This window comes from Elephantulus edwardii, unplaced genomic scaffold (genome assembly GCF_000299155.1).
Source record: "Elephantulus edwardii isolate Elephantulus edwardi_28Jun2011 unplaced genomic scaffold, EleEdw1.0 scaffold00006, whole genome shotgun sequence".
Lineage (NCBI taxonomy): Eukaryota > Metazoa > Chordata > Mammalia > Macroscelidea > Macroscelididae > Elephantulus > Elephantulus edwardii.
In genome coordinates this window covers 32,960,134-32,984,946 of record NW_006399756.1, presented here as the reverse complement: position 1 = coordinate 32,984,946, position 24,813 = coordinate 32,960,134, and the positions used below count along the sequence as shown (strand labels likewise).

The 24,813-nt window shown below is 47.7% G+C and overlaps 2 protein-coding genes across 3 annotated transcripts in view; one reads left to right on the top strand and one right to left on the bottom strand.

Moving 5' to 3' along the window:
* Nucleotides 1-3,608, top strand: part of R3HCC1L (R3H domain and coiled-coil containing 1-like) — a 38,975-nt gene extending 35,367 nt beyond the window's left edge. Inside the window, exon 7 of the mRNA XM_006880046.1 lies at nt 3,309-3,608. Within this exon, the coding sequence (XP_006880108.1) occupies nt 3,309-3,376 (68 nt within the window). The 3' untranslated portion in view covers nt 3,377-3,608. The remainder of the gene's footprint in view (nt 1-3,308) is intronic.
* Nucleotides 3,609-9,619: 6,011 nt separating this feature from the next.
* Nucleotides 9,620-23,432, bottom strand: LOXL4 (lysyl oxidase-like 4). 2 transcript variants are annotated; one of them, XM_006880044.1, is made up of 14 exons: nt 23,156-23,432; nt 22,206-22,384; nt 21,260-21,465; nt 19,722-19,760; nt 19,348-19,570; nt 18,141-18,327; nt 17,854-18,008; nt 16,793-16,960; nt 15,623-15,785; nt 14,113-14,356; nt 12,915-13,030; nt 12,113-12,249; nt 11,704-11,815; nt 9,620-9,690 (listed from the first exon to the last, which is right to left on the bottom strand). In XM_006880044.1, the coding sequence occupies exons 1-14, from the start codon at nt 23,430-23,432 to the stop codon at nt 9,620-9,622; spliced, it is 2,277 nt and encodes a 758-aa protein (XP_006880106.1). The 2 variants fall into 2 exon arrangements, with proteins under 2 accessions (XP_006880106.1, XP_006880107.1); XM_006880045.1 differs by having other exon boundaries at nt 18,141-18,324.
* Nucleotides 23,433-24,813: the final 1,381 nt, after the last annotated feature.

The following is a 24,813-nucleotide window of genomic DNA, read 5'->3' as shown; positions in this document are numbered from 1 at the left end:
GCAAATCTAAAACCTTGCTAAATATTAAGAGGTTGCTTTTATTACTTCTCCTTGATCTAGCAGGAGTGTCACTCCATAAAAGAAGGCAATTAGATTAGTTTGACCAGACTTGTTCTTAACAAAGCATGTTGATTATTACTCTGTAGGTGGTTACAAATGGATTTTTATTTCCCCCCAATTATTTCCTTAGGTGTAGAACTAAAGTTTGAAAGTCTTTAATTTACAGGATCATCCCTTTTCTTTATTACTTTTTTTAAAACATGACATTAAGCTGGCCTTTTTTCAATTTCTAATACCTCCTTTTCTCTCAGTGAGAAGTGGTGGCTGACCACACCGTGATTTCAATTTGTTTATTACAGTCTTCTGTCAATTTTTTATTATACCAGGGAATGAAAGTCTTGAGGGTCAGCTGATATTAATGTTTTAGGTTAATCATTTCATACTAATTCTATTCTTCCTTAATTCCTTGCTCTTATAACTGCTGTTTGGGCTTCCTCTTTACTTAGTTTACTTTTTTAAATGGTTAGAGGAAAAATTAATGGGAATTCTTTTCATGCTTCTTCCAGCTATTATCAGCTTTTCTTTCTATCTAATGAGAGACATGTTTCTTTATCTTTCTGTCAGTACATTTCCCCATTTCTTTGTAGGTATTTTCAGATCCTATTTTAAGATGTCAAGATAGTATAAATATGTTTGTTTAATCATTAAAGACCTGGATTCCAACTTCAGTTCTTTCTCTGATTGTATAACCTTAGCCAAGTCACTTAACCCCTCAAAGTTTCTGTTTACTCATCTTTAAAATGATGTAATTATTTTTACGGTCTATTTTAACCTATATTTTTATTTGCTTTTCATGTTTGACATTTCTAGATTTATGCCTCTGATTTCTACTATTTCTCAGTTTGTCTCTCTACTCTTACCAAAACTTACCTCATTACTGTCAAGTCAGAACCAACACACCATTTACGTGCCAGCAGCTTTCCAAGGCAGTAAATGGAGAAGGGATTGCTCATCTTTCTCTGGAGCCACTGGTAGATTTGAACCACTGAAAGACATGGCCTTTGCCTTAGCAATACAACTCCCTACAGACTACGCCCTCTAGTCTTACTAGTTTCCGCATATGGTTTACCACCAGAATTTCCTCTACTATGCTCTAAATATCTACAGGCATTTGGGGTGAAACGATTTCCAAATTCTCAACTCTTCAGATTTGGGAAAGGTTTGATGGTATCTCTGCTAGTTTTAGGGAGCTCTGATGGCCTAATCTAATAGGGAGTTGTGATGCCAAAGGTCATAACCCTGGCAGTTCAAATCCACCAGTCATTTAGAGGGAGAAAGATGAGCAATCTCCTGTGTGATTTACCCGCTAGAAGGTGATATGTCAGTCTGTTCCAACTTGATGGCATTGAGTTTGCATTTTTTTGTTTGAGTTTTTTAAATCCCCTGCTTCATAACACCACCATTGGGATCAAAATCAAAACATTAACATTAATATTTTTACTATTCTCACTGAGTGCAATCTATCAAGACCAGAAACAGTCTACGTGGCCTACCACCAAATGACTTTTGCCTCTCAAAATAAAGAGGGCACGTAACACAAAACAGCAACAACTTTGTTTTTAGAACTCAAAGCTGTTTTTATTTTGGAGTTGTGGATGTTAGCCTGTCATCATATTTGTCTAGTACTCTTAGATTTCTTTATCTTTTGTGCCATTTCCTTTATTACCTTTTTAATTAAAGTTTCTAAATGTATTGAAAATTTTTACTTCTAAAAATATACTTTTCTTGTTTTTTACTTTTTCTTAGATTCTAGAACTAGTTCTTCTAGGCACTTTCCTCCAACAAGGTTTCCTTTTAAATTCCTTCCCACCTTCTCTCTTTGTAAAAGTTGAAACCACAGTGCCTCACGAAGTAATCTGAGTCCTTCAGAAAGACACTTATCCTTGGTGATGTCTACTGGGGAATGCAGAGCTGAGTCACAGAGCACTTGATGAACCTTTCAATCTGAATTTACCTCCCCCCCAACTTTTGCCTCTTGTAACCTTGCTGCTGTATTCAGATAATGCCACAAGATGGTGCCCAAATAGCAGCAGATTTCTCCTTCTTATATTTCCAAGTGCCAGTCAGCTTTCTAATTAAGTTCTTTAACCTTAAAGTGCAGTCAGGTATCATGTAGGCATTTTGCAAGAGATTCTGATTTGGAAAGCTTTGTCAGAATGGCAAGTGTTAACTAACTCACCTGGATTTCTGTAGTCTTTCTGGTTTATGACTTGAAAACTCTTTTACTTCTATTATCCATTTAAAATAGGCGTTAGAAGGAAGTGCCAAGGCTTATCTGTGTTTTATCCTAATATATGAATGACTGACCAGGAGATTGGAGTAGGTCCTTGTGACACCTAATGAGCTGCTTTTGTCACTGTGTGTAGTTCACATTTTTCCAGCTCTCGGTGGAAGTGTTAACTGGAAAACTGAGCATCCGTATTAAAAATTGAACATCAGAGAACCGAAATTTGTACTTTTAAAAAAAATAAATACTCCCTACTTCTCTTCTGATTTATTTAGTCATATTTCTGTATTGAAATTGTGGATTTTGACTTCTGAAAGTGCTTTGAGATTTCCTTGTTTTGAAGTTCTTTATACTTTTGAGTACTTTTTTAGTAAGGTTTAAGTGTGACGCGATCATCAAAGTTCTGTGGCTCCATTTCCATTTAAGAAGATAGACGAGAAAAATTGAATTGTATTCTTGATCCTTATTGAAATATTTGTGAAGATCAATAAACTAGAGTAAGCAATAAACACAGTTGAAAAGTAGAATTAAAATACAATTCTGCCTAAATTCTAAAATACATATCAACAAGAGTAAAATCTGTATCCTTGTAGATTTTTTTTTAAATTGTGACTTTAATGAAAGTTTACAGAAAGGGTGGGTTTTCATTTGTTCATTTGCACATTTTTCCTCCCTCCTCTACCCCCCAGTCTGTGTTGTAATTGTCAGACAAAATTCCCAATTATACATTCATTTCAGGCAGTCCTTTCCCACATCTGTTCTAGTGCATATTTTTTATTTTTAGTTCATATTTTAAAAAATTTCTATTAGCCTCATATTTTCCTTTTATTATTGTTTATTAGTAGATGTAAAAACCAGGGAGTGGTGGTGTTTTCTATTTAAAAAACACTTGTAAAGTTAAAGATGTTACCTCTTGGAATCAGGTAAGAGGAAGCACACCAGATTATGGTCTGCTTTGTAATTTGGGGTAAAGGAGAGTAAGTGAAATATACAGTCATATTAACTCTGCCTTTGTTTATAGAGAAAAAACGGTTGGAAGCCAAGCAACGGGAAGACATCTGGGAAGGCAGAGAACAGTCTGCTGCTTGAACAACACTCAGTGAAAAGGATAATTCCATGAATTCAGAAAATGTTTCCATAGTCTTCAGATAAGAAGACCCTTCCAGAGCTCTTCATACTTGCAGATGTGCGTATTAATGAAAGAAGTAAAACCATCAAGACAAGCACTGACTAGGTGTAGAAAGAAGATGGATTCCTGTCTGTCTTCATTCCAGAAGGCAGTGCTTTGGAATTGCCTTCCTGTTGTGGGCACAGAAGAGAGTTACAACCTGGAAGAATCATGAAAGATAGGGCTTCCACAAGTCCCCTGGGCTGGGGTAGTCACGCTAGCCAGGTCACACTTCCAGAATGGTTTAAGGAAACCATGATGGAGCAGAGGATTCAAGCCTGCACCCATGGGAGACCGAGGGCCTGCACAGGCCTGGAGGGCTTTCCTTGGTACCTCATAAAGCTGAGAACAACATTGGTGGGGGAAGTTGTCAGCACAGAGACAAAGCAGTATCCCGTGTACTTGGTACTCAGACTGTAAGCTGCCAGTTCCAGAACTCCAAAACTGGTGAAGTGCAGCATATGTGGATGTTGGGACTCCAGAGTTCCTACTGAGCTGAGTGCATGGGCTCTTCAGCTGTAGTACATCAAGGGGGCATGCCTGCTTCATTCTTGGGAGCTGTGCACCAGTTCGAGTTCAAGCAGTCATACCATGTTGTGAGAGGGAGACATTAAAGTCCATTTTACTTCATTATCACTCTGGTGTTTGTCAGTTTTTTAATTCTCACAAAGAAATAAAGGAGCAATTTTTCCTCTCTTCATCATTGTTAAAATGATGCTCAAGAGTTAAATGGATCTTTTGCTTTCATTGAAACCCTCTGAGTAGGAAGCTGGCCATCTTTCTGTCTCAGAGTGTACCAAAGTGTCTGTCCTGAGATTGTTTGATATACATCTGCACCCCACACCTCTTTCCTCTCCCCACCTCCATCAGAGCTGACATCCTGCAGAAAGCATCTGGCACACAGCATGTTCTTGGTATGATCTTCTCAGCCTGTGCCAGAGGCACTTGGCAAGCAGTACCAGACCATCCGTTACAATGAAGAGCAGCCAGGATAAAACAAACACCGCTGAGCAGAGAGAGATTTCCTAAAGGACATGAACAAGTCGCGACATTAACTCCGGCTGTTACCCATCTCATAGCCGCGTTCTCGGTATTTTCGGAAAGCATTTCTGCACTGGGGAGATGGTAGTGCTAGACGTTAGGATGCTGAGGCAGCAGAAAACAGTGGCTCATTGTATTTTCAACTAGGGCAACAGTCTCATTTTTTAATGATTTAATGTCCTTGACAATGATGGATTATTAGCATTGCCTAGAACATGGTGGAATGAACCTCTGTTCAAACATTACTCAGATGACACTGACCTTGAGTCTTAGTCCTGACCCTACAATCCCAGCTGCTATTCTGGTCTTAGAGCCCCCTTGCAGCCTCCCAGCAAGGCTTTTTTCTTTCTTGGTCACTTCTGCCAGTGTCCCTCGTTCGTGTTTGGTGCCTCTTTGCAAAGTTTGGGAGATTAAATGAGTCTTCTTGACCCTTTTGTCCTATTGCTTAGTCCAGTGGCCCTCTCTTTAGCTTGTAGTTACACATAGCCAGGCCTGTATTTGAAAGGAAATGCAGAGAATTACAGCTAGGCTTCATATGCACCAGTACACCTTTGAAGCATATACGTTTGCTCCATTTTGATTCCTCAAAGCTAAAAATGACCCTGGCACAAAAAACCAACCCACTGCTGTAGAGTCAGTTACAACTTAGACCTTATAGGACAGTAGAACTACCCCGAAGGGTGTTGAAGGCGGTGCATCGCTTTATGGAAGCAGACTAGCACATCCTTCTCCTGACACATCCTTCTCCTGAGGAACAGTTGGTGTGTTTACATTCAGAACCTTTCCTTAGCAGCTAAAGCACTTAACCATTGGGCCGCCAAGCTTCCTACCATAACCTTAAGCAGAAAGAGATTCTTGCTCTTATCACTTGTTTTTGATGCTGCTTCCCCCTTTTCAAAAACATTGTCACTTTTAAAAACATTACTAATGGTGATATATAGCCCAGTATTTCTTAGCTAACTAACATTCTTATAATTTCAAGGAGTAATTTTTATTGTCATGCTAATGTTATCTGTCAGCTGGTATTCTGTGGGTTGGGTTGGTTTTCAGCCCCAGAGTTTCCACCTCTAACTTTCAGAATTACCCTTCTAACCACACTAGGGAAGGATTTCTCTCTGTTTCAGCCTACAGTGACATCTGTGAAGTGCTAGTTCTTCTGTTAATAGAGAATGTACTTTTAAACTGTATTTTCCCAGTAGTCGATGATGATGATAACTCTTTTTTAGAAGACTGCGTGGAAGTAAGAGGGCCTGCTGTGGTCCAGCACAGACCACATTCAGCTTGCCCACAGAGGAATCAGATATTTAGCCACATCAGAACAGTGCCTGTGATGAGCAGTAAGCATGGGCTTTTCTGTTAGATGGCTTGGAAGACAGCTAATGTGCTCTGCCGAGTGTGTGCGTTCTTTTCTCTCTGTTGATCATCTAAATCTCAGGTCACCTGGAATTTGGAGTAGATAGGTACAATCCCATGAGTTCTCATGTATTCCTTGTAGAGTGAAGGTCTGTATAGACTGCAGATATGAAGCTTCAGAATAGTAAGCCAAGGTTTCTAGCACTTTAGTTTCTCTGAGACGAATGTATGCTGAGGTGAAAGTCATGACATTTTTTTTATTCTGTCTGGAATTTGGTGGTTGATATTCTGCTAACATTCCTCATCTAGTTAAAAGTCATGCCAGCCACTGGTCTTCCTATGTCCTTCCCTTTTGAGCTCAGCAGTAAAACAGCACAACCCTTGTATAGCTTTTTCCAAGAAGCAGAACTGGCTGCACCCATCAAATGTGTGATGTGGGCAAGCAAGGCTGACCCCAGAGCCAGTGGCTGCCTGCCTGGTCTGCTTTTCCGGGCCCTCTCAGAAACTAGATCCAGTAAGAAGTGGTGGGCACCTTCCCTGCCTGAATCTAGCCATCAGTCACCACACACACACAGCCCTCCTAGCTACACATTCTTTCACAGACTATTAGCTCCATGTGTGAGTATAATGTTGTTACTGTTCGTGAGATGTTTGCTGGATCCAACAGGAAATCAGTCCTTCCCTTGTTTACCTAAACTGCCATGCCAAAGTATAATGCCCCTTCTACCTAATGAAGACGAGGGAGTTGACCAGAAGGAAGAAAGCTCTTCTTTGTATTCACAGGATACCCCAGAGCATGTCCCTTTTGCTCCCTGAAGAGGGACTAGTAGTTCTGATGGTAGGAGGTACAGTGGAGTAGTACTGTTCCAAATCCCCCATCTGCCAACAGTCGCTTTGGCCCTACAGCTCCAGTTACTAAACTTTACTTTACTATTCTTGACCTTACCTTTTTATTCTTTTCATCCTTTAACCTTTCCAACTCATGTTTTAGCATTGAACTTGAGCATGGTAAATGTTAGTAAGTAGACTTAAATCCTCAGAACGTAAGTACTATGTATGTCCTAGCTGCCAACTCAGAGGAAAAGAAAAGGAGTAGAGTTAGTGTGCTGGGAACTAATCACAGCAGACTGGGTCTCTGAGCAGCGCAGAGGGTGGTTTTGTTGACAGTCAAGTGTCTTGGGAGAACAGACTTGGGATCCTCTCCAAGAAGACCATGGCTTTTAATACTATCTGAGCGAGAGCACCTCGGGACCACCTCAAACAAGAATGATGCCCTTTCCTAGGTTTAGGAAACGTTGATTAAAAATTTCCCCTCTGGGCCAAAATTATTGGGGTAGCTATTGCTGCCAGTTTAGGGCCTGTGTCAGGAAAAGGAAGTCTTACTCATATACAGTGCCACCCAAAGGTAATAAAGGAGGTCAGAATTGCTTCCGCTTTGGAAAGCTGGGCCACTTCAGTAGACAGTGTCACAGATGAGAGCCACAGATAGGCAAGGGAGTAGAGAGGAAGCTCCCACTCACTTGCTTTAAGTGTGGCTCTGAAGGACACCTGGCCAAGGTGGCCCACATCAGGTCCTTGTGGCAGCAGGACTGACAGGCCCCAGCTTCCAGCTGGAAACAAAGGAGGACGCTTCAATGATTTAGATCCTCCCAGAAGAGCTGTGGGTGAGCAATAACATTACTGGTAAGTATATTCGTTTTCTCCTGGACACAGAGCCTACTAATTGCTCCTAAAAGCCTTCTGAGGTCCCAACTCTTCTCACTATTTATTTATTTATTTTTAAATTTTTATTTCATTATTTCTTGTGCATGTACTGTCAAATCAGATCTGACTGGTACAGGAGGAAATTGTCCCTCCTTCCCCAGCAGAGCATCTGGTGGATTCGAACCCTGTACCTTTGGGATTGCAGTACAGCTTCTTGCCACTAGGCCACCAGAGCTCCCCTTCTTCTCACTATTTCTTAGTTGCTGGAATGGATGGGAAACCTTATAAGCAGTCCTTACTTCACCTCTGCCTTGCATGCGGACTTCTGAGTTGTAAAACAACCCAGTGGGAGATGGAATGTGCTCCAGGACTTAAGAACAGTAAATGACATAGCTGAGCCTCTACATCTTGTGGTTCCTAACCTCTACACTATAATAGACAAAGCGCTAGTCAATAGGCCTTTTATTGTAAGAACCACCTTTCCTCTGTAACTTGATTTATGCCACTATTAGAACCTCTACTCGGAATATTATTGCATTTTAATTTTTGACTCATGTACTTTTAACTTGTTAGTTAAATTTGTGTCTCCTAGGTTGCAACATTTCCATGATACATCTTCAAGGGTATGAACATGTACCGCTAAGCACAATTGATAACAGTGCATCTAAATTCCAAAATCAATCTCCGTAATAGTCTATGTGTTCCCTACTGCCAAAGGGGCCCTTTAGAGTAGTGAGAGAAGATCTTCACCCTGAAACCTACAGCGTCCCTTTTCAGCAGGAAGTAGCTAAGAGAATACGCCATCCCCTTTTCCTTATGAATCAGGGTGAAGTCTCTCTCAGGGAAGAGTGATAGGGAATGGCAAAGGACACACTGACAAAGGAGATTAATCAGAACTGGCTTTGAAAAGCACTGTGGCAACTGGACAATTAAAACACATTCAAGGGTGGGGGAAAGAACGAACTGGGTAGGAGGGTAGAGAAAACAATGCAACAATGAATGAATGAAAACCCAAAATCTCTGTAAATGTTCATTAAAACTAATAAAATTTAATAATAATTAAAAAAATGAGAAGAAAAAAAATTTCCCCTCTGGCTTCTCCATAGTCTTCTGTTCCTCATTCAACAGGGCTGTTCGCACAGAGATTCAGAGCTTATTTGATCTTTCCATTTTGAAAATTTATTTAATGTAAAGTTCACTCCCCAAACCTGATAGAGACCTGAAATTTTAGGCCAGTCCTGAGATGCAGGCCGATCCTGAGAGAGAGTGGATTGCCTGCCAGGTGTATATCACAGATTACCCCCCACCCCCCTTAGAAGAAGTCTGTCAAAGATTTGGGTCCATAGTACCCTAGCAGTCTTTCTGTTTGACCTTCTCTTGCAGAGGAAGGTCTGACCCAGCCATCTCTGTGAAACTTGTCTCTTGTCATGTACTCACTGACCTCTGGTGTTAGCCAATGAGAAGATAAGGGAGATGGCTGAGGCCTTAGCTTCCAGCAGTATTAAAAACATCTATGTGTGTGGTGGATAAAAGAAGAAAACCCTAAAGAACCAACTTAGAGTATGAAGGATGAGGACAAAGAAAGTGAGAGACTGAATTCACCAATTTCCCCTCTGGTTAACTTCGGCACGAGTTGTGATGGTCTGAGCAAAGAGCTGGTCCTCAACTGTGTATTTTGGTCGTCTGTCTTGTTCTTCCAGGCCATCTGCAAAGCGCCATTAAGATGAATACTTGGTCCACAATCCATCCCTAAAGAACTGAGCACTTCTGGAGTAGGGAACTTGGGGAAAATCTAGAAAAGATTCAGACTCCTTATGGAAGAGAAGCTCAGTGAATAAAGTCTGGAAGCCATAGGCCAGAGACCCTTCGTGAATAGGCCCAGCACCATCCCGAGGGAGCAGTGGCAGCCTGGTTTGAGGATCTCGCCTTCCAAAGGCTTCCTGAGCAGATTCTTGGTGCCCCTTGGCACAAGCCCCTTTCCCTCTGAGTTAGGGCTCTGTCAAGGGCATGGCTTCAATAAGCTGAGGTATCTGGTGTGTGGGCAGCAACTGAGTATAGTGATGGCTTCAGATGAGGTTGTTCCGAAGACGCTGCTCCTGCTCCAGGGAGAGCTCCGCATTGGCTCGGTATGAATCCCCTGTGGGCCGACGGGAAACAGAGTCAGGAACCCTGCCGCAGGCTCATCCCTGCCCATTTCATCCCTTCCGTCAGATCAGTCACTGGCATGAGCATCAACCATTTCAATAGAAACAGGCCCAGGACAGGGATTTCATTTCAGGGAAATTGAGAACAGACTGTTCAATGGGTGCTCAGTTGTGCTGATTATTCTCTGTCCCCTCCCCAGAAGGTTTCTCTGCTCTTTGTTCTTTCTGTGCCCTGGGAGACTGACTCCCTGGCCCTCAGGTTTCGGATCAGGTTAGGTCAGTGGAAAGCAACAGCAAGAAAGGAGAGACTAGAAGAGAGAGGCTGGGTATTTCTCCCCTGCTCAGGCCCTGCAGTTCTAGGAATCTGAGTATCTCAGTGCCCTTGTTGATCCTCTGCACCCTTCTCCAAATGGTCCTTTCATGAAATAGCTTCAGACTCACTTATTTAGGCCTCCTGCTTTTACAAGGGTCCTGACGTACAGAGATCTCTTCTACTCATAGGGACCCAATAGCACAGAGTAGATGTGCCTCCCGTAGAGTTTTCCACGGGCCCCTTTTCTAAAAGCAGGCTGCTGCATCGTTCTGTGGAGTGGCTCACGGGTTCCAACTGCTGGCCGGCCTTACAGTTGGCAGCCAGGTGCTTTAGCCACAGCACTGCCAAGGCAACAGGTCAGGCGTGGTTGGGTTGGTTTTGTTTTTTTCTTCTTTAACTGTTGGTAAAGGGATCTGCGGAAATGACGTGTTTTCTTCTCCCTCATCACTCCTGGTTCCCTTGCAGCCTTGGCTCCAGCATGTGGAGTATCTGCTTTCTCCTGTCTCAGCTTCCAGATTCCCGAGTCTCATCCCTGTCTGACTTAATGGCAGCAAAATCTACCCAGTCACACAAATTAGAATCCTTGGGCTAGTTCTTTCTCCTCTTACTCTGTCTCCCATCTGTTGCCAGAGTTATCTTTGGAAAACATAAATCTAATTCAAGTGAATTTTTTCAATGGTTCCCAGATTCCCACAGGATAAAATTCCATTCTTTTAGAAGAACTCTGATAACTGTTCCTGCAGAGAACTTGAATGGCTTTTGAGAGGCTCAACTCCATACTGCAGAAGAGGAAGTCTCTCAGGATACAAAGTGGTAGTGTTGGGTTTAGGACCCAATAAACCATCCTGATTGTGCTTCCTACCGCCTTCTATGGATTTTGTCCCTTATTGAAACCCAGCTGAAATATCTCATATTCTGTCAAACCTTTTCCAGCCAGATTACTGCTTCCCCTCTGTACATACCTAACAGTCAATGCCTGGGTTTTGACACCAACTAGTATTGTGGGTTTCTATGTGAATGTCTTAGCTCTTGTATCATCTCTGTATTCACAGTGTTTGGCACAGTGTCCACACAGTAATAGGGCTTAATATTTGCTGATATTTGCTGACTGACTGAGCAATTTTACCCACCACTCCTTCATGTAGGTATTACTGCATATACAGACATTTAAAAATTGAACGATGGAAGCACTGGCACCTCTCTATATACAAGAACTTCTTACTGTGCCCTCTACTGAACCAGCTCTCCCTTTTCCTGATTGTACCAGCGCTATAAATGTCTAGTGCCCTATTCTCCATGGCCCCCTTCTTGCAAATGCTGGGCACAGCTGAAGAAGCCGGCACAGATGGTGGGGGCTTCTGCTTTTGCCTGTGAGGCAGGCAGTCAGTTTAGGATAGAGGCAACTGAGAAAGGCACTATCAAAAGGAGGAGGGAGAAAAAACCCCAACAGACCAGAGAAGAGAAGATCCTCACATCATAAGGTGATGGGCAAGAGTCTGAAGCAGATGAGAGCAAGGAGGATATAAAAGTAGTTGATAAATGAGCTTGGTGTTTGTAGATTTTCTAGAAATCTCCCTATAAAGACAGCGAAGGAGAGCCATCCCTATACTTTTGCACACGCATGCACACACGTGTCACACTTGGCTCCAGGCTCCCAGCTGCCCGCTGTTGGTCCCACAATGGCCCAGGTTACCTGTGTGGCAGTTGTGCAGCCAGACCCGGTGCCCATCATACTTGCAGCGGCACTGCATCATGTTGTTGGAGAAATCTGACTCTGCCACCTCAAATTTGGGGTTTACAACCACCTGGAATGACAGGAGACAACTGAAACTGATGATCTGGCTTCTGAGTGAGTTGACAGTAGCTTAGTAATTCTTTACATGCGTCGTCTACAAAGTGTCTCTAATCCTCCTTAATCTTGAACCCAGAGCCTCTGGATCCTGACTGAGTATTCTTTCCCCTCTATATCAGGCCCTTCCAGGGGAAGACTAGTTGGAGACTGTGAAGGAAATCCTTCATTTGGCCTCAGAGAAGCTTTTGGAACTTCTAAAAGAGATGAGGTTCTTGGGAGGGGTCCCCCAGCCCTGCTCCAATCCCCTTACCTGGAAGATATAGTCTCCAGGGCCCACATCTGTGATATCTACCCATTGGCAGTCGATGTCATGCCTGTAGGTGTCCCAGCAGCCTACCGTCACTCCCTGCTCCCCAAAGTTGGCACACGCATAGCGCCGCTGCAGTCCTGTGAGAAGTGTGGACGGTTACAGAGGAGCAGACTGGGTACTCAGAACTAAGCACTCTGCTGGCTCTTTCATGCCCTTTATCATTTAATTCTCACACCAACCAACCTTACCTCACCACAAGGTACAGGTGTCAGTGTCTACTTCACAGGTTAGGGACAAAGCTGAGGTTTAGTTAGATCATTTGCCCAAGGTCACCCAGCTTTTGAGTATCAGAGCCAGAAGTTCTCATAAATAGGAGTCCAGCACTGAAGCAAACCACATCTGTGACTAAGAGATTATTTGAAAATGTGGTTGGAAGGTTTCAGCCCTGCTGTGCTAATTCACTTATCCATCCATCCGTCCATCTAAAGGTCTGGTGTTTACCGTGCTATTTCAAAGAGCTAGGCACTGTGAGTATGCAAATATGAATCCAACAATCCGTGCCCTCAGAGAATTTAGCAGAAACAAATTTAGCATAGCCAGGACAATTAGCCAAGATAGGAAATGCCAAGCATTCAAGAAAAAGTAGAGATCTTTCAGCTACTGTTTTAGAAATTGATTACAACTGTTTCTCGGTGTTGGGGCTGCTGACCAGGGCAGAGGGAGCCCGATTCCAGGGGGGCTAAGGAGTAGAACCTGAGAGGTGGGATTTCTCCCATAGACATGCTGATAGGAATCCACATACCGGTAGGGCAATTTGTGTCCTCTAGACAGAAGCTGGCTTTGTGCCCCTCTGCCACCTTGGAGCCATTGACAGTGAGTAGGTCATAGTGGGTGAAGACCTCAATGCTGTGGTAGTGCCTGCGGGAGAGAGCAGGCTGTTAGCCCAGCAGCAATATGATAGGCTCCTCTCTGGAGCAGCTAGCAGGAGATGGAGGTCCTACCCCCTTCACTACCCAGGAGGAACGCTGTGATAGGAGGGCAGTGCCCACCTCCATCCCAAACCCAAGATTAGTATGACCCAGACCCCTGCCAGGCAGCAAGGTACAGCTGCCACCTCCCCTAAGGTCTTAGGATAGGTGACCTAAAAACTGTGCCCTGGTAGTCTCCAGGAAGTAGGTGCTTAGCTGCGAAGTCCAGGCTGGAAGTGGAAGGCCGGGGCATGCGTCCAGAAAGCAGCCTAAGAGCTGAGCCGCCGGGAGGAGACCTCACCGTGCTCCCCACCAGCCTAGGATCAAATTGTTACCATTGTTCTCAACCCAGCTGTAATGACAACTCTGTCCATGGTCCAGGGAAAGGTGCCTATTATCCCAGACAGGGCCAAGTCCCAAAGTTGGTGCCCATTCCTTTGAGGTTTCCCCACCCACTGCTGTGTCCTGAAGCAAGCACAAATTTTAACACCCACCCCTCACCCCCCTTCTGCCTTTGTCACGGGCATTGTCTCCCTGTGTCTGGGCTGGAAGCTCCTGATAGGAAAGAATCGGGAAGAATGCACATTGTCTCCTTTGTAGTCCTGTTCTGCTCACGCTGTTCTTTGAGGGTTTTGACTTGCTGCAGCTACACCAGCCAGCTTACTCTGCAAGACCAGCACCTGATGGGGTGGTTATTTTGGGCTCTCGGGTTACCGAGGAGTCCCTACTAGGCTTCTAAAGACAAGATCTAACCTAGAAACACTGTCAAGTACCCCTCTAACAGACTGCCTCTGCTTGTGATGACTGCTCTCTCTGAACCCCCAGGACCATCAACGTGGGCACATCTGGCGGGGCTGTGGGTAGAAAGATGGAGATAGCCAATGCGGTATAATTGAGTTTCCCTGAAGGGAGACTTATACCAGCACCTGTGTGCCTCAGGGACTCTGGCCCACAGCCAGCAGAAGACCAGACACTTTCAGGACCTAACTCCTTTTTGTCCCTAACCCTCTAAGGGCCAAGGCAGGCACTCACATGTGACACTGGTGCCAAATCCAGCTGTGACGCCCTGTCTTGGGGCGGAAGTCGGCCCGGCCCAGGTTGTAGATCTGTGAGGAGAAGCGCAGCAGGCGCCGGTATCCGTAGGGCCAGTCCATGAGGTCAGCGGACTTGGAGAGGCAGTTCTCCTCGTGGGCGCAGTACAGCTGGCTGAGCGGCCGGTCCTCCAGGTAGGCCGTCTCCTGCACGAGCTGGGCGTTCATCACCAGGTCTGGAGCACCTGCGGAACAGCGGGGTGTGGTCAGGGCAGAAGGGCTTCTGGCGTGGTGGACAGCCTTACCATTGGAGATTTCTGGAGGACTCAGAAAATCCAGGCAGTGGCACAAACCATTATCATACTTGACTGCAAACTGAAAAGCTGGAGGTCAAGGATGCTCAGAAGTGCTTTGAAAGATTTCGTGATCTTCTGAAATTCAGCCACTCTCAGTAAGCTGTGCTGACAGCCAGCTTGGTTACCTCAGCTAAGCCGTTCTCTTTTTCTATGGGGCTTCATTCCTTCGGGTGGTGGGACCAGTGGAGAGTTGAGAGCGGACATCACCAGGCCTGCTTGGGCGTTGTGCTCTAGTTCATTCTGCTGCTCAGTCAGCTCACTGTCAGATGTGTTCACGAGAGCTGCCACTCAGCAGAGCAGAGGAAGGTCCAGGCTCCCAGGGAGGGAGCAGCCCCCCACTTGCTCTGAAGCCAGGTGTTGGGACAGACCGCTCTGACCCTGCATCACCCAGCAGGACTGGGGTGGGAGCAGGGTCTGGAGTTCTTCCTGGCGTGCCTACACTGAGGGAAACTCCAGAGCCGGCAAAGTTAAGAATGGCTCTGGGTTGCAGTGGGGCTGGAATGACAGTCACATGGCCACTCGGGTGATGATGACCGTCAGCTGCTGGGCCGGGCACAGCTATGCTGGCACAGACCAGGTTGGCAGGGGCCAGATATGCTGCTGCCCTGAGAATCTGGGTTTGTAGGGCATATTAGTGTTTCTGGGTAAGTCACACGGCCCAGGAGGGGAACGTACACCTGTGTCCTGGGTCGGGCGTGCACCTTAACACTTCCATGCCCTCTACTGCACGTAGTGCTCAAACTTTTTCCCTTTAGACTACAGTCAGCAGCAAGAAATAGATTAGACATTGTGGTCCAGAAAAAAATACCCCTATTCAGATGGAATGTAATGCACTCTAGTGTTTTTGGTGTTATTGTAGGGTATTGGGATTTCTTTTCAACTGTTGGTTCTGACCCAGAAATTGAAACTCTGTTCTGTGTCCTTGGTTTTCACATATTCTCTTGTCAATCTCCCAGTCATTCTATGAGGAAGGTCAGACAGGGCTTGTGCCCCAAGATGCATGACTTGACCACATGCTACCAGTAAATGACTGGCGCTCCAAGACCAGCCTTCGCTCCCTTCCCTCCCTCCAGCCACAGAGGTAGGTAAGTCTCAGCTTCCCCTGAGGGACGGAGGAGTGGGCATGCTGGACTGGGGGTTCCTCGTGATACTCACTGTCTGTGCAGGAGACTCCCGCCGAGAAGCGCCCTGCGCCGTGGGAACAGTGCACAGGTCCGTGCCGCTGACACTGCTGCAGGGCCAGCTCCGTCCCCGAGCAGCGCACCCCACTCAGCACCACCTCACCAGCCCCTGGCGTCCCCTGCCAGTACCAGGTGTCCTGAGAAAACAGCCAGCATCATCCAGTCAGCGATGAGAAGAGCCCTGGGAGCCAACTCCCTGACTTCCCTCGGAGCTCCATCTAAGACTTTGTGGTGGAAACCCCTGCTCCCCAGGACAATCCACCCCACTCTTGGGCCTCTCAGAGGACTAGACATTTTTATCAACGTGTTGAGACCGAAGTCTAGCTACCTCTGCCTTGTACCACTGAGCCCTCCCTGCTCTCGCCTGCTTGGGGGCCCTCAACTATCTGAAGAGCAGGGTCCTATTCCCTTCCTCTTCACTAGTCATTCTCATTTCCCACACAGTCCAGACTAATATGTCACTGAGCTTAGGGTCGGACCTGGCTGGCCATCCAGGCACCGTTCCACACAAGTGAGTGCAGTTACTAAAGGTCACCCATTGCCTCGTGCCCTTGTCCTCTTGACTGTGTGTCCCTGATATCTTGGCTCCACCACTCATGTCCATCTGAACTGCCATTAGCCTCTCCCGTCTTTCTTCAGCTGGGGTTCAGTAGCTGCTTGAGTGTGTCTGCCTGCACCCCAACCATTCTCCAGAAGGAAAAAAATCTTTTCAAGGATTACAGGCTTTGCAGACTCATACCACCTTCCTCCTTGATGGCTACACTCCAATCCCTAGTCCCATATTTCCTCAAAGTTCCACTGGCCACTGGGCCTTTGCATGGGCTCTTAACTCCTCTTCAACCCTGTCAGGCAAACTGCTAGTCAGCTTTTCTATAGTCACGACTATGAACTGAGTTGTGTGAACATACTAATGTCTGCCTCCCTCACGTGACTATTCTGTGAGGTAGGGGTTCTCTTCTTGTTCACCACAGTCTCTTCATCACTTAGCATTTCATCTGGTCCATCCTCTTCCTCAGTTACTTGCTGGATAAGTGGATGAAGAGCCTACAGCATTAGCTGTGCCAGGACAACCTGGACACAAAGCGCTTTGGTCTTCTCAGTCTGGAAGTCTGAGGGGTCAGAAAGGAGTGGGACAGGGACCTACCTTGATGGCGTGGCTGGCAAAACCCAGACCAAGTTGCCGGCAGGCCACCATGGCTTCGGTGAGGCCCCAGTGGTCACTGCACACGGCCCCCCAGCGCCGGATCCCGTTCACCTCCACCTGCACCTCCACCACTCCCTCCTCGGGTCTGCGGCCACCGGCTAAACGCACCTGCAGTGACCAGAGGAGGGACAGCCTGAGCCAGGGAAACCCTCAAAATGGCTCTCCATGTGGCCCTGGACCTCACTGTCCCCTGCTCCAGGTTCCCTTTGGATGTCTGCTGAATGGTGTCTAATGCCCTTGCTGTTGGAGAATCCAACTCATAGAGCCTGCCCAGGGGCTCCTGCTCTGGTGTAGCCTCCTTGATCCGCTCCAGAATCCGCAGGGAATAACTTGCACTTTTTTTTCTTAACTATTTTTTTAAAAAATTGCGTGTGTGTGTGTGTGTGTGTGTGTGTGTGTGAGTGAGTGACTGGTACAGGAGGAGATTGCCTATCCTTCTCCAGTACAGCATCTGGTGGATTTGAACCACATACCTCTGGGATTGCAGTGCAGCTTCTTGTCACTAGGCCACCAGAGCTCCCTATAACTTGCACTTTTAAGTGCCGTCATAACTACCACCTCATTCACATTGATCCATGAGACCGTTAACCTCCTTCCATAAGACAGAGTCAGAGGCGGGGGTAACTTGCCCGGTGCCATGTGAGCACTGAGACTAGAACTTCGCTCCCACCCACTCTCGCCACTGCCCCTCCCCAGGTGCACCATCTTCTCTCAGCGTCTTGGGTGACCTGAGGTGGCAGAAGCATGCTTCCACCTGAGCAGCCCCTGTGGCCCTCTGACATTTTGGAAGCTCAAGGCCTGTCCGGAGAGATGCAGGTCAGGCCAGGTGGAACAGGAGAGGCGAGGGTTTCCATGCTGGCTGCAAGCGAGGACCAAGTAGGTCCATGGCAGAAGCACAGTCTGCCTCTCCAGGGCCCCTCCCCACTGGCTGAAAGTGATGCCCTGGGATAGCACAGATAACCTGCTTCCTCTGCCCCCAGCCTGAGACAGACTGAGCTCACCTGGTTCTGGAAACCCATACTGGGGACATTGCATCTGACAGCAGCATCATTCTCATGTTGACAGCCATTCTGGGACCCTTCCAGGGCACGGCAGTCACTGAGGGTCCTCTCATAACCCCTGCAGCGCACCTCACTCAGGTGGATGGGTCCCAGTCCTACAGGAGGAAGTGCTGGGTGAGGTTCTATCTGTGTAGCCTGCACTGTGGCTTCCCCTCCACAGAGGGGACCTAATATGTCCGGGGCTCCAAGGAACAGACCAGTAGCTTATGCAGGCCCTCCCAACTCACCTTGGCCCAGCTGGGCCCCAAAGAGGGCTTCCCGAGCAGAGCCAAAGCCGAGCTGCCGGCACACGACACTGGCAGAGATGAGGTCCCACCTGTGATCGCAGACAGTGCCCCACTGATGGTGCATGAGTACTTCTATCCGGCCTTCGCCCACCTGGGCCCCAGAGCGGAGGCGCACCTTTGGCTCCTGCTGGACAAAAGTGGCTTCAGGGGCGGCCAGCCAGCCAGTAGGCAAGCGCTGGGCTGGCACAGTGGGAGCCCCGGGCAGGCCCCTTTGAGCTGAGCCCAGGATCAGCAGCTGGGAGGCCCAAGTTCTAGTCCTGCCTCTGACTTCCCATAGGTACCACCTTGACTAGACCTTGGGCCTCCCATTTTTTCAATGGCAAAGTGGAAGACTTTAATAGCAGCCATCACAATAGTAACAGTAAAAACAGCTTTCTATGCTAATGACTGCACCCTAAACATTAGCTCTCTCAATGTCACAACCCTGCTACCTGCACACTCTGGCCTGGTCTCTTCCCATCTCTGAGCCTAGGCTTCAGTTTTATCCTTTGACATCAACATTCCACAAAGAGATCTGTGGGGAAGTACAAGGACATGGTATTGATTAAATGACTCCCCGAGTAGAGAGGGAGAGGTATTTCCGTGTTCTCTTTTATGCCCTCCACTCCATCAAGGAGACAGTCCTCGTTGGATACCAATAGCTTCCTCACTAGCTCACCTCCTTTTTATAACCAAGGGTTACGTTCATGACTTTCCCCCCAGATTAGATGATGTTTCTGTGTACGTAGAGACAGAACCACCCCATAGCTAACCCTGCAGTGGGCTTTCAGAAACAGTTCAATCTCACGGGTGGAATCAAACCATGTGGCTTCAGGTTGGCAGCGCACCTCCTTACCCACTAGAACTCCCTTGAGGCTGGACATAGCCACACTTTATTTACAGTTTTGATGGTTTCCTTCTGTTTCTGACAGGGGACACAGTTTTCCACTTCTTTGAGGGCTGTAAACTATCCTTTTAAAGTCAGTCCTCTGGCCTCCCACAGCTCTGTCTTTCTGTGACTCCTTCCCTCCTCCCAGCCTGAAACAAAGCCACCTTCTTGATGGGTAACTCCTCCCTGCCTCCTGTGGTCCTCTATCCCCCCTTCCTTCTGGGACACCTCCTGAAAAGTGTCTGTGCCTCCTGACCAGGAGGTGACCATAAAGCTTACCTGTGCCCAGGAATCCTTGCGCCGTGGGGGCTTTGCCTTTTGTGGGCGGAAGCGAGGCCCTGGCACACAGCTGACCACAGCATGCATGCCTCCGGGGCAGGCTGGCCGCAACTTGCCCCGGGCTGGAGACACTTGCACCTGGCAGCTGGCCATGTGAGGCTCTGTCCCCAGACAAGTGACACGGTGGACCCAGAAGGAATTCTTCTTAGTCAGACTATTCAGCCTGGAAGAGAGGGTGTTGGGGGGCGAGGTTTGAGGGAAGAGCTTCAAGACTGAGGGGAGGTCTGTCCTCAGCTTCCTCCCCGCCGTGTCCCTTGGCTTGCTCCCCGCCGCCATGTCCCTCAACATCCTCCCTTATGGGCCCTGCTCCTCACCTAGACTTGGGATCCTTCATCTTTAAATTCCAGACCTTCCTGAACAGGGAGAAAACAGGTAGAGGAGGAGTGAGTACAGAAGCCTATCCCTTGCCACGGGGGCTCCTCCGGCTCCTCCTGTCTCTAAGTTTGAACGGGACGTCACAGCTATAAACTTGTCTACAGTTCTTCCTCCAGTGCTGAGCCTCACAGCAGCCCATGTTAAGTGGCAACGAGTGCCATTTCAGAGAGAAGGAAAACAAAACCTAACAAGGCCCCTGGGCTGAGCAGCTCTCAGCTCGCCCTCCCTCCAGTTCAGGGGAAGGGGAGCTTTTAGAGGAATCCCAGGAGGAAGACCCAAGGACAAGGTCCTCTCAGGACAGGTGGAAGTTGAAGACCTTGCTTGTCAGGACTGCCCACCCTAGAAGACACCCAGGCTATAATCAGAGCGGTTCTCCTTACGGCTGGTGGATGAGTCAGCAAGCCCCAGATGTGCAATTACCAGGCAGTGAGGAGACCGGGGCCCACGGCCCAGCATCCCCAAGGATGCAGCCATGTGGCTGCCACATGGCCGTCCGGTACCCCTCCTTCAGGGTGGCCTAAGTTACAGACACAGAGACCAACCCCTTCCATGCAGCAGGACTGAAAAGGCTGAGGAGTAGGTGAGGGAAGATGGGGCTGTGGGAGGTGTCTCCCCTGGAAAGAAGCGTACAGTGCATTCCCTGGCACACCTGTGCTCATCACTTGTGGGATGATGTCATCGACTTTCAACAGCTCTGCCACATTCTGACAATATTTTTGTCTCCTCTCTTCCCCACCCGCCTCACCCTATACTTTACTTACACACAACCAAGTCACAGCCTAGTTGGGGCCAGAATTGAGCTCATTGTCTGAGGAATGAATAATCAAGGACCAAACACCCTGCTCAAGGCCCCACAGCAGTTAATTACCGGCAGAGTTGAGCCCAGAACCTAGTTCCTTTATGCTTGTGGGCCGAACTATCAGTGTCCTCAATGCAGTCTAGTTGTTAAATCAGGGACACAAAGTTGTGTATTCCATTCTTTTCATGCTAGGGCTGTTTTGTACCAAAGCTACTTCCTGTTACTTGATTGACAAGTAGAATGTATCCTTTCCTACTGTTTTTAGAGATTCTCGGGGTCTTGTGGTTCATCAGGAGTCTTGGTGGTATAGTGGGCAAAGTGTAAGGCTGTTAACCAGAAGGTTTGCAGCTTGAACCCACCAGCTTCTCCACAGGAGGAAAATGAGGCAGTCTGTGTCTATAAAGAGTCACAGCCTTAGAAACCCCAAGGGGCAGTTCTACTCTGTCATGTAGGGTCACTATGAGTTGGACTCAGTAGATGGCAGTCAGGTTTGGTTAACTGGTTTGGTTTGTAGTATTCATCTATCTCTCTGAGAATTTTCTCAGAATGATTCTGAGAGGTTTGTAAATCCAGGTGAGTCTCATTGACACCCACCCTGCCTAGTTATAAAGCATTCTGCAAGGTCACACTCACACAACACACACTCACTCACTCTCCCCATCCCCCTGACCCTCCTACCTGTAGTAGTGGCTGTTGATGGGCTGTTGGCTGGGGAAGCCCAACATCCCGCACACCACCCTGCTGTTGTTCATGGTCCAGCCCTGGTCACACACTTGCCGCCACTGTCCTTCATACTTGACCTCCACAGCCCCCTCGGTCACTGGGTTCCGCCGCTTGGCACTGGCCAGGATGGGCTTGAGTCTCACTTCCTCCAGCCGCCGACCCTGTGAGTGCACAGCTGTCCATGGCACCATGACCTGCTGAGCCCAATGATCATCCCACCCAACCTATTCAAGAGACAGGCTGGGAAACTGAGACCCCGGGCTTGGGGACGGGGAGTTGTGAAAGTCACTTGGTGAAAGACTAGGGCTTTCTAGGGCCTTCTCCTTGAGGAGAAATCAGGGGTTCAGCTCCCTTCCAGGGGAGAGCTGAGGGACCAGAGAGGCTGTTAGGAATACACAGCAAGGACCCTAACCCTAGGGGAACTAGCACAAATATAATACCCTCATCATGGCCTGTCACTTTCAGTGCTCCTAGGTCAATGTCCCCAGGCCGGAGTTTGCCTGGCAGGAGACTGCAGGAGCCTGAGGCTGCCCTGCCCACTCCTGTTGTTTGGCCTGATCTGTTTTTAGCTCGGGGTTATTTGTGCTGGGAAGAGGCACCAATTGTGGCTGAACCTTGTGGGTGTGACAGCCCCTTGTCCTCCTGCCCCCCTCATCTAAGGAGCAGCTTCTGAGATTCCCAGCAGGCCCAGCTTTAGAGTCTGTGCCCACATCAAGTCAGGACCCTCTATCCAGGCACCTGTTCCTGGGCAGGAAGAGGGGCCTCAGCCTCAGACAAGAGTGGAGCCCCAGGCCCTGCTCCTGTTCTCACCCTCCTCTAGGTTCACCATCCCAGAAGTTCCTGATATTTGGTCCAGTCCTTTAGCCCCTAGGCTCAGGCCACGTCCAAAGAGCCTCCTCACCTGGGGCCCGAGGGCATTGGAGACCCTCTCGGAAACATAGCCGCGCTGGCGCTGGGGGTGGCACACCACGCCGATGTCCTCTGAGTGGCTGCAATCGCTGATGCCCCAGCCATTAGAGCTGCATTGATCCAGGGAGCTCTCAGTGCCTACACAGCGCACATTATCCAGCCAGATGGGACCTGCAGATGAGGGGCAGGTGGTGCCCGGGGATGAGCTACAAGAGGCCGGTTATGGACCCTGCCTTTTCCATAGGACCCACTCTTGTCATCTTTCCTATTCTAACTTGAATAGGAACTGGGGAATAGTTCTCTTGGGATCTTGGTGCCACAGCCCTCCTCTTGGCATCAAGCCTTAGAGAATCTGTTTTTGGAAAATGCTAGCCTATGCCCACCTCGTAACTAGACCCACTTGTTTGTCTGTTATGCAACAATATTTGCTAAGCACACACCATGTGCCAAGTATAATGTGTACGGAACTTAAGAGCTTATTGATGGTGATGGTATTGACTTCATTAAAAAAGAAAATGAGACAGAGTAAAGGTCATTTGCACCTGGGTACCTGGGAAGTGCTTTACTGAGGAGGTTATTTGAGCTGGGTATTATAAGATGACTGTGACGCTGATGTGACAGATGCAATAATGGTTACCCATGGTGGACAGTGTTTGGTGGAGCTCTCAAATTAAAACAAGTTTAGAATCAGGAGTGGCATCCACTTCTGAAATAGCTTGCCTCCAGAAACTCTATGAACTTGGAGAAACGATGAAAGTTCCGCATGTTTAGGACTTTCGTTCATCGGGTCACTATGAGTATTCTACGACTTGACGACACTTAACAACAAATATTATAGGTTGAAGGAGAGTTTGGTGTGTTCCGTGGGGCCTCTGTAAGCCCAGTCTCCAAGAAAAGCCTTCTGCCATTTCCTTATCCCCCTGGGCAGCACTGGTCACTTACCTTCTCCTTGACCATATTTGGCACTGTGGGCCCAGGTCAAAGCAGATTCAAAGCCCAGCTGGCGGCAGGCCACCGTGGCCTCTTGGAGAGCAAAGTTGTCATCACACACAGTGCCCCACTGGCCATTGTGTAGCACCTCCAGCCGGCCCTCCTCTGGCCTGCTCCCTGGGCCCACCAGCCGTAGCTTTGTGGCACCCAGTGACTGCAGCCTGCTTGGTGTGGCCTGGCCCAGTAGCAGCAGAATCAGGGAAAGGGTGACTTGTCGGAAACACATCATGGTGACTTCTAGGGCCAAGGCACCTAGAGAATGAATAAACATAACACTATTGGCCTGCTGCCCACCACCTCCACACCACCAGGCAGCTGCAGGAAAAAGAATTGCAGGATTCCTCCTATAGTGTCATGTGGGGTGTCTCTGACTCAGCCTGTGCTCTCAGGTTAGCAGCTTTGGCTCAAATGTACAATTCATTGGCTATAGGACCTTGAGACCAAGTCTCAATCTTCTCAACTGTAAAATGGGAATGATAATGCCTGCCTCACATTGTCATTACAAATGTTAAATAAAATGATATACGTTAAGCCTCCTGCATATTTACTTCCTAAGGAGGGAGGTCCATTCCGTCTTTTGGGACATAATGTTCTAATATATCTATCTTTATATCTTAAAACAACAACAGCAAACCATAGACGTATAGTACATAGCACAGGCTTAGCACATTACCATACCTGATTAAAAATAGCTATTTGTGAGTGGCACAAACCATCGATCACTGGACCACTAAGCAAAAGGTTGGTAGTCTGAACCCACCCCGAGGCTTGTCAGAAGAAAGGCCTGGGGATGGGCTTCTTAAAGATCACAGTCTTGAAAACCCTACAGGATATACAATTCAGTTCTACAATGCTTAGGTCTCCAGGAGTCAGAATGAACTTGGCAGTAGCTGGTTTGGGTTTTTTGTTTGTTTACAGAGGTTTATTTGTAACTAGACTAGGTGGCTTCCCATCTGAATCATGGAGGAGCCTCCAGGGTCCAGGGTGCTGTCAGGTCAATAACACCTACCCCACAGTACTGCCTCATACTGGCCTCCCCCAGGATCTTTACCCACAGCCTCGTGGCCCATCTAGGTGCATGACTCACACATCAACAACATTTTTTTAATATTTACTTCATGCAATTATGGCAGGTGCTGGAGGAAAAGTCAAACACCGTGCCGACTGTCATAAGCTCAAGAAGACGCACTGAAGCCTTTCAGAGTAAGGGCCCTTAACCAGGGCTTTGTCAGATGAGTGACTTCTCCCAGGTAAGAAGAGGGGGATTCCAGGTAGAGAGGACAATATGACAAAGGAGGAAAGAGGGAAATTGGGAGCCTGTCTTCCTGCAGTCTCATGCCACAGTGTCGGGAGCCTGGAGAAGCGTGAAGAGGCAGAGGGACTGAGGGACAGAAGTACAGAGGGTTGACCTCCTGCTGCAGGAGTGGAGGGGCCTGGGCAGGTAGGTATTAGGTACTGCACATGCATCAGAGAGGGCCGCCTACAGGAGGAGGCTGCCATCAGATGTGCTTCAGGTGCTTAGAGGGAATGAGCTGGGGGGCTGGTTCTCTCTTTCTCTCACATTAGCAGTCTTGGCGTTGATACAAGAGGAATGGGAGAGAGAAATAGGG

Coding starts and splice junctions, on each gene's coding strand:
- LOXL4 (XM_006880044.1), bottom strand. CDS start 23,432: ATGATGTGTTTCCGACAAGTCACCCTTTCCCTGATTCTGCTGCTACTG. Junction 14,357..15,622: donor GGGAGTCTCCTGCACAGACA/GTGAGTATCACG, acceptor GCTGTTCCGCAG/GTGCTCCAGACCTGGTGATG. Junction 13,031..14,112: donor ATTTGGCACCAGTGTCACAT/GTGAGTGCCTGC, acceptor TCTCTCCCGCAG/GCACTACCACAGCATTGAGG.